The 12,786-nt window shown below is 37.2% G+C and overlaps 1 protein-coding gene across 4 annotated transcripts in view; it reads right to left on the reverse strand.

The window, feature by feature from the left end:
- Nucleotides 1–2,225: 2,225 nt before the first annotated feature.
- klhl4 (kelch-like family member 4) overlaps nt 2,226–12,786 on the reverse strand; it is a 29,049-nt gene continuing 18,488 nt past the window's right edge. For 3 of the 4 annotated variants that reach the window (XM_024283860.2, XM_024283859.2, XM_024283857.2), the window contains 7 exons: nt 10,638–10,850; nt 9,656–9,842; nt 9,346–9,570; nt 6,822–6,984; nt 5,451–5,663; nt 4,224–4,395; nt 2,226–3,953 (listed from right to left, as the gene is read on the reverse strand). In XM_024283860.2, coding sequence (XP_024139628.1) covers nt 3,894–3,953; nt 4,224–4,395; nt 5,451–5,663; nt 6,822–6,984; nt 9,346–9,570; nt 9,656–9,842; nt 10,638–10,850 — 1,233 coding nt within the window. In that variant the 3' untranslated portion in view covers nt 2,226–3,893. Of the gene's footprint in view, nt 3,954–4,223; nt 4,396–5,450; nt 5,664–6,821; nt 6,985–9,345; nt 9,571–9,655; nt 9,843–10,624; nt 10,851–12,786 lie in introns of those variants that run through there. The other variant, XM_036213954.1, reaches the window with a different exon arrangement.

Here is a 12,786-nt window from a genome sequence, read left to right on the forward strand (position 1 = left end):
AAAAATTACTGAACTCTTGTTTAGCTAAAAAAACAATACAAGTCAGAACACATCTTGATCGGGATACGCCTCGTTTTAACACTAACGGCGAGATGCTTGTTTGAAAGTAAAGGAACAAAATGCCTAAACATGCAATTTCTTAACGTTGCATCATCATGTCTCAATAATTGCAGTGTTATTAGCTCAAGTATTTGTCCTTGGCATTCCTAATGTGGGCTGACGTTTATTATGAACAGTAATGGTATTGGAGATTTTGATCTGCCATCAGCAAGCACACGCTCTGCAGTGCAACAGCACCCTCTTTTGATAATTCATTTTATGATTACATCACCATGCGGGAGCCTGCAGTTAGTCTGCAGATAATGGTTCAGACTCACAGCGAGGGATCCCTTATTAGATTTTTTATTTTTTTAGAATATTACAGCCAAAAAGTAAATTATTTAAATTTGACTTCATAAATTTGTAATCAAAGCTTCTGTTGTGACTATTCCAGTATCTATTTTTTTCAGTACTAAATCATAACAGTTTGTTTTTCTCTCAATCAAAACTTGAAACTGAATATTATACCATAGTAACTTTTTTTTGGGGGGGAAGCTATTTTGCAGTTTTTGTCATAAATTTTAAGTTAAAAATTTACAAGAGATGCAAGATTTTGTTCCATTAATTTTAAACATTAAACTTTCAGTGTTTTTTAAATTAAGGGTCCCTCAAGCTTAAAACTCCTTAAAAAAAGCTTTTAATTTAGTTAATTATTCAGTGGCTCTTACTTTTATGTTGGAAAGTCTCAAAGACTTGGATTAAAACTTCAATACATGAATTAATAACTGCTAAAGGGTTCAATATTAGAAGTCTTTCCAGACGCGCTTTTATAGTTTGTTTTTTTTCCCTAAAATGTAAGTAAAAAAAAACATACAGGAAAATGATTGCCTTCAAAAACCAACCTTTTACGAAGTTTCTTACTCTTTAGTTGAAAAAAAAATGCAAAAAACAAGAAGTCTGTGCCAATTTAAAACACAGTGCAAACCTCATTTATGGAAGTTTTTTTTTTTGTTTGTTTCCAAGAAGCCAAACTTTTTCACACTTCTTTTTTATATTGAACAAAATAAAAGAAACTCTTTGTTTTCTGACAATCTTTTACAGTTATCCTTGTCAGTTATTTTTTATCTTCACTTTTTACTTGGTTATTTTCACAAATCTGCCTTTTTTGGGGGGTGTTTACTGGCTCACCTACCTTAAAAAGATTCAAGCATATAAGGGAACTCAGAATTTGTCCAAGTAAAATAGACACCTTGTTCAAAATTCCTCCTAAACTTCACTATTTGGGGAAAATGACTGGACTAAAAATATGATAAAAAGTCTCTAAAAAATTAATATATTACTGTAATACTTATGTTTTATCAAATAAACTGCAATCAGAATTTCTAGAGCATTCTATAAGAGCATATACTGTTATTTTATGGAGTTTTAAATCAACGGAGAATGAAATAACATGACAAACATCAGGGACAGCCCTCTTTATTACCAGTCCACCATTTGGAGGTTCTGGTCTGGATGTATTTTTAAGCTCACAATTGTTCAAGTTTAAAATGTGTTTTACTTGTATTTTAATTCTTCTGTATTGCTAATATTTTGTTTTTTGTGTCGACAATTTGACATAGAGTGTGATAAAATTATAGGTAAAGTACTTTGAACAGATAACATTATTCTATAATTGTCCATTTATCAATTGTACCACAATATCTGATAGAGAAAGATAATTCAAAACTTGAAAAAATCTGGAATTTTGCATCGTTCTTACTGTAAACAGCAGCAAAATTGTATTGCTTTTCTTCTAGGTCTAATCTTGCTTGAAAAAAATGATAAATTGTAAATGACTATCAATTCTATTGTCCCATTCATCCATCTATTTTCTAAACCTCTTTTATTCCAGGTGGGGATCATAGAGATGCTGGAGCCTATCCAGCTGGGCTACACCATTAACAATTAATTCTACTGTTAGGAATAAAATTATAAAACGTTATTTCAAGAAAAAAAATTGCTGAAAAAAAAGCAATATATTCTGAAATGCTAATTTAAAAAGATGTGGTACCCAAAAGATCAATTAACATCCCGCTGACATCAATTCCAATGCTCAAGTCTATTTGTCATTACACAGTTTTAATTACTAAAAGCTAAAGAAAATCAATAACCAGCCTGCTATGAGGCCAAAGCACAAAAATGGTGGATTTGATCATGCAGGAAAGACTAAAGTCATTTTATTTACTGTTTTGCATGCTGTACAAAATTAGCATAAAAACATTAGAAGCAACATTTGGCCTTAAAACATGTCATATTTACAATTACAAATTGTTTTCTTAGTGAACAGCTGTTGATACAGATTTTTTGAAGAGAACATCCAACTACAAATGTATAAATAGTCGTGGAAACCAAGTTTAATAATTGTCAGACGGGCATTGATGTATGTCCATAGTGGTGAGAGCAAGACAACATTTTAAATTTAAAATATGTAAATATGAGATGAGACATTCACTCAGCTGGCGTTTAAAGAGTAAAGCTAGAATCATAGGATCATCATTTAATCATATCCTTGCACCAATGTAGTTTCAGAGTCAACAAAAATATGTAAAGAAATGTAAAATATCAATATGATATATTCTCTTTGATTTACAAATTTGCAAACCTTTGTTTGGTAAAGTGACCTGTTGTCCCCTTTTGCATGTGATCATATTTAATCCCCCTCCAAGGCTGAAATGATGCCCTACAGTTTATTTGTTTGCTCCATCCATGAGGAGAGACATTTCTCTAAGATTTGGTGATATCCAAACGCTGTGAAAAAAAAGAAGGGAAGCTTCTTATCACCGGCGCTGTGTTTGACTGACTGATTGCTCAGACCTGTCACCATCTCTCCCATCTACCTGCTCGCATCTGTAGAGGCCTTTCAAACACAGCAGATAGCAGTTTAAGCAAAAAAGCTGAAATGTTCTTTTTGGTGTGCAGACTACTGTAACGTCATATATTTTTATTTTTGCCTGAATCTGAAACAAAAAGATTGTTAAAAGTAAAATAAAACCTTTGTCCTTTTAGTGAATAAGCCTGAATATTTTGTGGTCTTTGTGTTTAATTTTAACTTGTGTTTTTTCCTTTTGAAATATAATAATTCCTCACATTTTAGAGCAATATTTCTGTGGTGACCTAAACTGACCCTTTAAAACATGATTTAGTTTCATATGTTACAGGTTGGTATCAGGCCACTATTGAAAAGCAACTAAGTCAAGCAGATGAATGGTTTTATGTTGTTTTTCTACAAATCCGCCACTTTCTGCTGCATTTACAACAGTGATAATCGTGAAAAAGTTTAGACAATGGCTTATGGAAACAAGCTGGAATCGTTCATAACAGTGGATAAAAAAGAGACATATGAACCTAAAAATACTATACGTGATGATCTGATAAGAATAGTTTGTTTATTATTATCAAATATCTCAAAGATACTTTTTTTTTATTTAAAATGTAATAATTAATGTGGAGGACATTCAAAAAGTTCCCATAAAAGTGCCGTAACAAAGCAGTGCAGCAAAGCCTTGGCACTGGAGTGCTACAACTTTGCCAAATCTGTGAAAATTCTTGATCGGTTGAGAATGTGGAGAATGTGCGACGCATTCCAGTTTGAGCACACGTCCCCTCCAGTGGGCCGACATCGCCGTGCATGATAGAAACAGTCGTTCGTGGGCAAGGCTCTGTTTGCTTTTCCCTCAGAAAACTATGGAGAGCAGATATAGAAAGCGAATGAAAACAGGATTCTCGAAGGATGTGTCCTCGATCTGTTGTTCTGTTTGTCCACTCCTCCTCGCTGCTCCGCTGTTTGTCTGGCATGCTGTTGTGGGATGAAACACTCAAGGCAATTTCACCACCACCACGCAGGCGCCTGCCCTTCCGATGTTGAGAGGGACCTCCTGCAGGAGGACAGAGAGGTTAACATGCAGTTTTCAGTCAGGGGATGGTCTTAGAATCACCCCCTTTAACCTGATGTAGACAAGAAGTCAACCCTGGAAGAATCTAATAGACTACATCCTCCATTGAGAGGAGTTTAAGTGAATCTGTTCTTCTCAGAGAGACAAACTGTAACCTTTGTATTCATGATGAGCAGCTAATATTTCTAGCTGCTCCAATTCTGCACCTGCACTACAATATCTGCATTATCTAGTATGAAATTCCATGACTACCTCAGTCCACTCGTTGTTCTGAGCATCGTAGGACTCGACAGTGTTCAGATAAGACTGGCCGTCATATCCGCCCACTGCATAGAGTCGGTCTCCCAGCAAGCAGACACCCACTGCATCTCGGGGAACGCTGAGGGACGACACGGTGGTCCACGTGTCTGTCTTTGGATCATATCTGGAAATGCAACATTTGATCGTAAACCTGCCACTTCAAATCAGCAAGGGGAAACATCATTCAACTAAAGTGTCATTTTCTTTAGTTTAAGGAACAATAGTTATCTAGAAATGAATAAATGTACATTTTCTAAAATCGATGAGAGAAATATGTGAATTTTAAAACAAACATAAATAATCAAATGAATATTTATTTTAGCTTTTTATCTTGTATTTATTAATCGTCTAAACCTGATTGGCTCCGAATAGAGTCACTGAGAGTCTAACCAGCTACTGTTGGGCAAAGGAAAGGTACACACTAAACAAGTCACCCGATTGTTGCAGGGCTACACACTCTCACACTCGACGTCACCTCAAGGGGCAACGTAGAGTCACCAATTGATCTGTGAGGCAAGAACCGCTTGCTCCACCGTGCAGCCCCTAATTAAGTTTTCAGCTGATTAAACATTAAAATGTGATTCTCAGAAAATGTAAGCATCAGTCCTGCAACAGACTGGTTACCTGCCCATATTTCACCCAACAGTAGCCGGGACAGGAATATAGAGGGTTAAGAAAATTATACTTTTTTTCTGATAAAAAAAAAAGTATCTAATTATTTTAAATTCTAATTAGATTGGATAAATCTGCACTGATATACAGTGTATGCATGAAGGTTAAATAAATTACATGTTTCCTGGCTATAATTAATCTTTTCCATTTTTAAATTAATGTATAAAAAAACTTTATGTTAGTATGTATGAGAGGGGAAAACAATTAAATGATCTTTTTCAATTCAACTAGCAGTAGTCATATCTATTTGAACTGTACCAGGACCATTTTGCCCAAATTTGAACTCAGGAGGAGATTGTCACCACCAGATGGCGCCCTATACCAAACAATGACACCAGGTGGAGGTACAACCTCTTCAATTTAATGGCCCAACCGTCTCAAAATACAGAAACATGGCGGGGAGTGGGACAGATTTGTCCTGCTCTTGTTGTGCAGAGATCAGCCCCCTCTTGAACTCCACTGACAACAACCCAAACAAAGGGTGGTGTTTGTGCAGCAATGACTGACCTCTCAACACAATCGGACAACCTTGAACAGTGGTTGGAAGCCGGAGCATCATGTCCGCCAACAGCATACAGGAAATTGTTGTGTGTTGCAACACCCACTCCTCCTCGCCTCTTGGCCATCGGTGCACACATGCTCCACTTGTTGGTGTGCGGATCGAAGCACTCCATCGACCTTAAACATGAGCTGCCGTCTCGTCCACCGACTGCAAACAATCTGCCAAAAAGAAAAAAAGAAATCTGAAATGTTTGACAAACAGTTCTGCTGAATCTGCAGCAGATGTTCAGCAATTTTATAGGACACAGTACTAAGAAGGGGATTTTTCCACAGTTTCTTTTTTTCTTTGTGAGTCATTTATTTGAGAAAACCATCAATAGTTTAACTCTTTGTGGCTCACAGGCTCAACAGAAGGTAGAGGGAGCCGTTTCTGTTTCAGCCATTTTTATTTTTTTTTACTTTTGCTGCAAAAGCAACTCATCTACAAATTCTGCTACGATATGGGAAATAGTCAAACAACAGCATTTTTTAGTTTTTCTGGCTCTCATCTTTGTTTACATTTAACCATCTATCCAAAGCAATTTACAGATGACGTATAAAACAAGCCAAAATGTAGCATCATCACATTCAAATGTATGTGTCTGATAGCATAGCATTGATGCTTTCTTATGAAAAGATTTCAGCTTTAGAGCCAATATGGAATACGGACTTTTTCCCTTCCAAGTGCTTATGGGTTTTCTCTGGCTAATGTAGCTTTTAAACACAGAGGAATGTCACCTGTTAATGGGTGTTAGCATGTATGGCGGTTAATGTTACTGTGATATAGTGATGGAAAATAAAAATGTGACGCACCCACCCCACAAACACGACCAGAATCAGAAATGGGTTGGGTAAAAATGAATAATTGTGTTTGTCTTTGTGCCTCAGTCTCTTGTTTTCTTTTAAATAACAAACTTCAATGTGTGTTTTATTTATTTTAATTGTATCCATATTTAAAGTTGACTTCAGATTTGTTGCCTCAAAGGCAAAAACGTATTCATCACTGTAGCATTTTACAGAGCAAAAAAAGGAGCTCAGAAAAGAAGGCTGAGCACCAAAAAGTAAAAAAGATTCATTTTGTGTGACACATGGATAATTCTTGCATAACTTCTTTGCAACATCTTCAGATTTTGCCAAGAAGTGGTGCATTCTCAGGTGTGGCGTAACCATTCTTAGTCAATCAGTGAGTGTACTGTTTCTCAATCCTAGAAAAACAATAGTTTTATTCTTTAGTTTTTTAAGCTGCTACAATCAAAATTTTGCAGTAGAGATTAGAAGATTCTTTGTGTATGTTGAGATGAAATAGTAAATTCAGTTAAATAGGGTGGTTCGACATACTTTCCGTTGAGTGCTGTGACTCCCATGGTGCTCCGGGGAGTCGACATGCTGGCCACGTAATTCCATTGTCTGGCCTGTGGATCCCAGCGCTCCACCGTGTTGAGGTAGCTCCACCCATCGTGCCCTCCTACGGCATACATGGGGCCCTCGAGAACCGCAATACCTACGCAAACAGAGACGCCCGTTTTTGTTGAAGAGAAGACAACTCTGACTTTTATTGAAAAGTCATGGATGAAAGCATGCTTCAAACATTCACATCCGGTTAATATAAACACAAAAGACTGTTTTCAATCTTGTATTGTGAATCCTGAACAAATGCAAACCATATGTCTGTGAATAATCCGTTGGGAACGAACGTTTCCAGCTTTTCTTGGAGGGAACAGAGATAGAAGGGAAGTTCTTGCTTTAGAGCAGTGTGAGTCATGCAGCAGGCCACATCTATTCAAGAAACAGGAAGACTGTAAAACATTAGTCTTCATTCCCAGCTCACTGAGGGAAGCATTTTCCATCAGCAACAAAGCTTTAAAACAATTGAGTTTTATGTTGCAACAGTTTCTTTCAGAATTTAATAATTTTTTAGACAGTGCACTACAAAAAAGGCCCTTTAAAAATAAGTCAGAAATTCTTACCAGATTGGTAGATTTTCTTTAAATTAAAAAAAAAAATCTGCTATTAGGGTTAGAAAAATGGTTTTACAAAGGATTCTTGTTTAAGAAAAACATTCTATTCACTAGAATATGTTTTCTTAGATTGTTTTGCTATTGAAAACTTTCTTGATAAGATTATTTTTCCTATAAGACCATTTTTGTTTAAACAAAGATCTTTATTCTTCTTAAGATTCAGTTTTTCAGTAGAATTTACAACGTTGCAACCAAAACAAAGTGTTCTAACAACAGAAATTATATTAAGTATTTTCTTTTATCTTTTTTCCACTTTTTTTAAGGGAAAGGCATGTTTATTTTTACAGCACATTTCATGTCCAAAGATAATTCAAAGTGCTTTCCATAAAACAAAGACTGGTGCTTTTGGAAAAAAACAAGTTATCTGCATTTTTTTTAACCCAGAAAACACACAGAAGAAAGCATCCAGGCAGGGCTGAACATGGATGCTGAATTCCAGGATTTCTTAACTGAATCTGTACACAATGACTTCACATAGAAGACTAAACAAAATATGGGTAATCTCCACAGCATGATATTGTGGCAGCCTGACTGTTAATTTGGGGAAAGTTCATTGTTGGTGGGTGGAGTTAGTGTCTGTTCTTGTGTTGCTGTGTTGCATTATGGGACTCGAGTGTTTTACCGGCACCATGAGTGAGAGTGGTGTGTGTATGATTGACCTCCTCACAGTGTCGGCTGTTCTGTGGTTCTCTTCTGTTAAATAAATGGTGGTCAAAGTGTTGACACCAACTGTGTTACATGGCCTGCGTGTATGCTTCTTCCTCCAATCACTTGGGGTCGTGCGGTGTATGGGACACAAGTGATCTCTGGATTTAAACCTGCCAGCCATCTGCTTGGTTCTGCTCCCACCCAAATCGCTACAATATCTTATGGCTTACAGCTATCTCAGACCACACTTGGTGATCGAGCTGAATGTTTAGATAAGATCGCGCCTGTTCCATCAGCGGATCATGTCAAAACATTTCTGATAGGTTCTGTGATGGGCCGGGAACGGAAAGGGAGAGGAGGATCAGCATAGCCTACCCCCCAAAAAAACAAAAGACTGTGACAAAATAAAATTGTTTGTTATTTTTATTTTCTGATTCACCATTTTGAAATAATCTGAGGTGCTGAAATAGATGTTAAAGTCCCACTCTGATCGTCTTTTGAGCTTTTTTAAAAGTGTTTCCAGTGGTTTTTTGATTAAGATGATGCCATTTTAAACCAAAATCAAAACATCTTTTCAGTAGATAAGTTCTGCTGTGCAGCAGTAGTTCATTAGAAATTCCCCTCTAAGTTGTTGTGGGCCTGTTGGTGCAGAGTAAACATAGACATAAGATTATATGGTAGTAAGTCCACCATTTCCCATCAGCCCTTTGTTAACACACTTACCTGCTAGCTTACAGCAAATCACAACCACAATTTATCATTAGCGGTGCAACAAACATGCTGAGCATTATTGGAGTTATCCAGCTGCACAGTTTTGAGCCAAATAGTAAAGACATACATGGAATTAGTTGCCTACAAGCGAAAGTATTTGAATGGAGAAGAGCAAGGAGCTTGTTGCTCGCCTTAATAAGTTCTACAAACAAGCTTTTTCCAACAATATGTTTTGGTATACTCTTCATTCAAAGCAATTTGAATAAAGAAATACTCAGAAATACAATTTTAGTTTAACTTCCTTCATATATGTCCTCCATCATGAAAAAAAAAATCTGTGAGAACTTGTTAAAAAAAATAATGCTTAAACTTCAACCACCACAGAATAAAATCATCCAAACAGTTCATTTGTGATGAAAAATCATATTTTCTAATCCTTAAGTGAAAACCAAAAGTTTTTCAGTTGTTTGCTTAACTTCACTTACCGAGACCATGTCTGTGTGTTGACATTGGAGGCATGGTGGACCACACTTTAGTAATAGGGTTGTAGCATTCCACCATGTTGGATGTTTTGAGTCCATCTCGCCCTCCAACCACATACAGCTTGTTGTCTATCACAGCCACACCAAACTGCAGCCGCCGTCCATTCATGACCCCAACCTGGACCCAAGTGTTTGTCCTCAAGTCATACTTCTCTATGGTGGTAGAGCCTGCGATCGAGACACAGCAAGAAGAAGAATTTATTTAAATCCCATTACAATATGTGAAAAAATCATTTGCATGTAGCCTGTTTACCTTTGGTAGCATCCATTCCCCCCACAGCATACAGAGCACCCACGGTAGACTTCCTTGGTTTTGTTCTAGGACTCTGGAACATGGGGCGTCGCTCAGGCAGGAGATGGTACTTCATGGCCTCCATTAGCAGCTTCTGACATTCCAGGTCATCAGAGAACATCTTGTTGTTCTCCAGATCTGCAAGGAGCTACATTTGAAAGAAATCATAAAATGATGGTATAAATTATTTATTTAAAGAAAATATTACTGTATTTTTGACAGGTGTATATTGAGTTTATATCTGATATTTTTTATGCTATGCATATCTTAATTCCTCTTTTTAGGAACAGAAAACTCAGTTAAAGAGGAACAAAGGATGTTCTGAGGATGTAGGGATCACACTTTTTAGCCTGCTGGGTGATATTAGAGTCCTGACGTTTCAACTGAGATTTAGAGACCAAAAACCTGAATTAGTCTTCCTTTGTTTAGTGGACTTGGGAAAGGCTTACAAGCTATGATTTCATTTTATTCCATGGGCTTAGTCTTAGCAAGCCCTTTTGCTTGATGCAACCTCACAAAAAGAACTGAGGTGCAGTCAGATTTTAGAGGGTTTCCATGGTGATTTTGCTCCAGCAGGCACCTAGAACGTTTGGAGTGATTCTAGACAAAGTTTGTTGTACTCACTCGGATAATATTAAACTGAAAACTATCACTATAATAAAAAATTTGACTCAGGATATTAGAAAGATATTTGAAAGGAAATCACGGAGAGATATTTTAAAGCTATGAGATAATTGCCAGGCTGCTTTGTTAATTTCAACGTTTTACCATTGAATATTGTGGTTTTCCTATTAACTACCAACAATTAAATAGCAGGGAGAAATATAAAACAGGTTACGCTACAGGTTACAAATTAAGCAAATAAATTACAACTGTTGTTTCCAAATCTATGTTTAACTTTGCTGTACAGTGTTTTCTTCATCCACTTACTGGCTTATCTCACCTGGGGAGGAAGAAGGGGCAGGCGGATGAAAGCAAGAAGCACCCCGAGGTCCTGCTGTCGATGTTGGACATCATTCCTCACCCACATCATCAAAGCTTGAAAAATAGTTTCTTCGTCTGGAACGTTGATGTCATCACTGGAAAGCAGCTTAATAATCTCAGCCGTGGGGAGCAGCAGGAACTCCTGGTTCTGAATGACCTCCAGGAAGTGTTCCTGAGAACAGACGGGAGACACAGAGGAGACAGATAATCATCAGTTATTAGCCAAGGAGCAAGCTTGTTGCAACGTTTAGTGTGTGACCGTCTGTGTGTGCATCAGGGGTTGGTGTCTCTTTATAAGAACGTGTTATTCAAGGACAAAGAAAATAGGACTACAATAAATTAGGCTAACCTTTTTGCAGATTTAAAAATATCCCCAAATATCTCGCTTGGAAGACAAGATTCAAAAAAGTAAAATGTTTCTTGAGAAAAATAGAAGTCAAAGTAGTTGGAGTTTTGTCCCACTCAGGCCCCCTTAAACCTTAAAACATCTTACATGCATTGCAGTCTAACCAAAGCAGCATCTACCTCTAGACTTTGCTTAGGGAAATCTCTATAGCCTTTCTAAAGATGAATCTTACAGTTATTGGTCATCGTCTAAAGCAGTTTGACAGCAGTGCATGGCTGCTTCTTCAAGGTCTTTGTCTCTGGGCATTTCCAATTAAAACACGATACAAAAGCTAAAAGCCTCTCTGGCCTCTGTGTGTCCGTACAAACCTAAAACACTTAAAAGACAAAACTGGGAAATCTTTGCTTGTGATTACTCCATGTTCACTCTTTGAACAAATTTGCACAGTGTTAATTAAAAGTGTGCCAAACTCCACATTGCCCCAAATTTTGGAAATGTTTCTTCCAAAAAAAGAAACTCTTAATCGTCAACTTAAAATAAATGATGGTGTTTATAAAACAGCACTTCAAAAGGTTAACCCAGAGAGTCTAATGAATTGAGGGACATTTATCGATCTGTGTCAGCGAAGATGAGGAAGGAGACTCCATCAATACAGCTCGTCTTTATCAGTTAGTTGTGATTACAGAGACTGCAGATAAACATAAAAAACCTGACAGCTTTTCAGTCTTTTTTATGTCTATGAAAAAGAATGAGATTCTACATGCGCCCTCTTGAATTAACGGCCTGGAAAACAACTCGGTGAGAAGAAAATCAAATTGATTTAACTGCTACAAAACAGTAATTGTGTAATATCAGGGCTTTTTGTCAAAGAGGATCTCCACTCGTGTGATCAGCGTGAGGCTTGGATAATTACTTTTCAAGGGCTTTTTGATTACCTTTAGGCAGATGGCTTCCGATAAAAAAAAGAAAGAAATTTGTCAAAATGCTAATAAATCTACCAAGTCCAATGTTCCATTTTTTATTTTGTTGCAATATAAAGCAGTCAACTGTGTGACAAAGGAAGAGGATGTTAGAGGCAGGTCCTAGTTTTCCTAACCCGAAGAGGAAAACCAAGCTTATCAAAACACAACTCAGTCCACTCAGAACACAGCGGATGGCGTACCAGGAAGCCCACAGCTCTCCCTGTTCATTACCGAAGAGATTGAACAGGAAGCTGGCCCTCTTGTGCAGCCTGATGATTAGATTAACCTCCTGGACTTGGATGGGGTCTATGTAAACTGGGCGAACAGATGTTCTTTAGCAGATAACGTCTGCCTTGCGCTGTCGCTTCTGCACGACTGGCACAAAATATCATCCGGGAAATACGTGGTGAATCCTAATCCAGCGAAAATGTGTCTCGCAGAAATATATTGAAATTGAAACATGTATGGTTGCACACTAATCAATGTGCAGCAATGTGTAATGCCTGCTGACAGCATGCAGTCATGTGTAAGCGTGAAACTACTCAATTTCCATTCAAACCTGCACATCCCCTCAGCTGAAATTAGAAGTTATAAATAACAGAGATATGGATATTTCATTCCTCTTGACAGGATCTATAATTTAGCTCATCTAAAATTAGAAGAGTGTGAAGAAAAGAATTATGTTTTTTAATGAAGTGCATATCTGGGAAGGAACTTTTCCATACACTCAGTGTGTGATCCTAAAAAACATATATGTCAACCACAACCGAAGTATATAAAAAACAAAATGCAAAAAAAAA

Source organism: Oryzias melastigma, linkage group LG10 (assembly GCF_002922805.2).
Source record: "Oryzias melastigma strain HK-1 linkage group LG10, ASM292280v2, whole genome shotgun sequence".
Classification (NCBI taxonomy): Eukaryota; Metazoa; Chordata; class Actinopteri; order Beloniformes; family Adrianichthyidae; genus Oryzias; species Oryzias melastigma.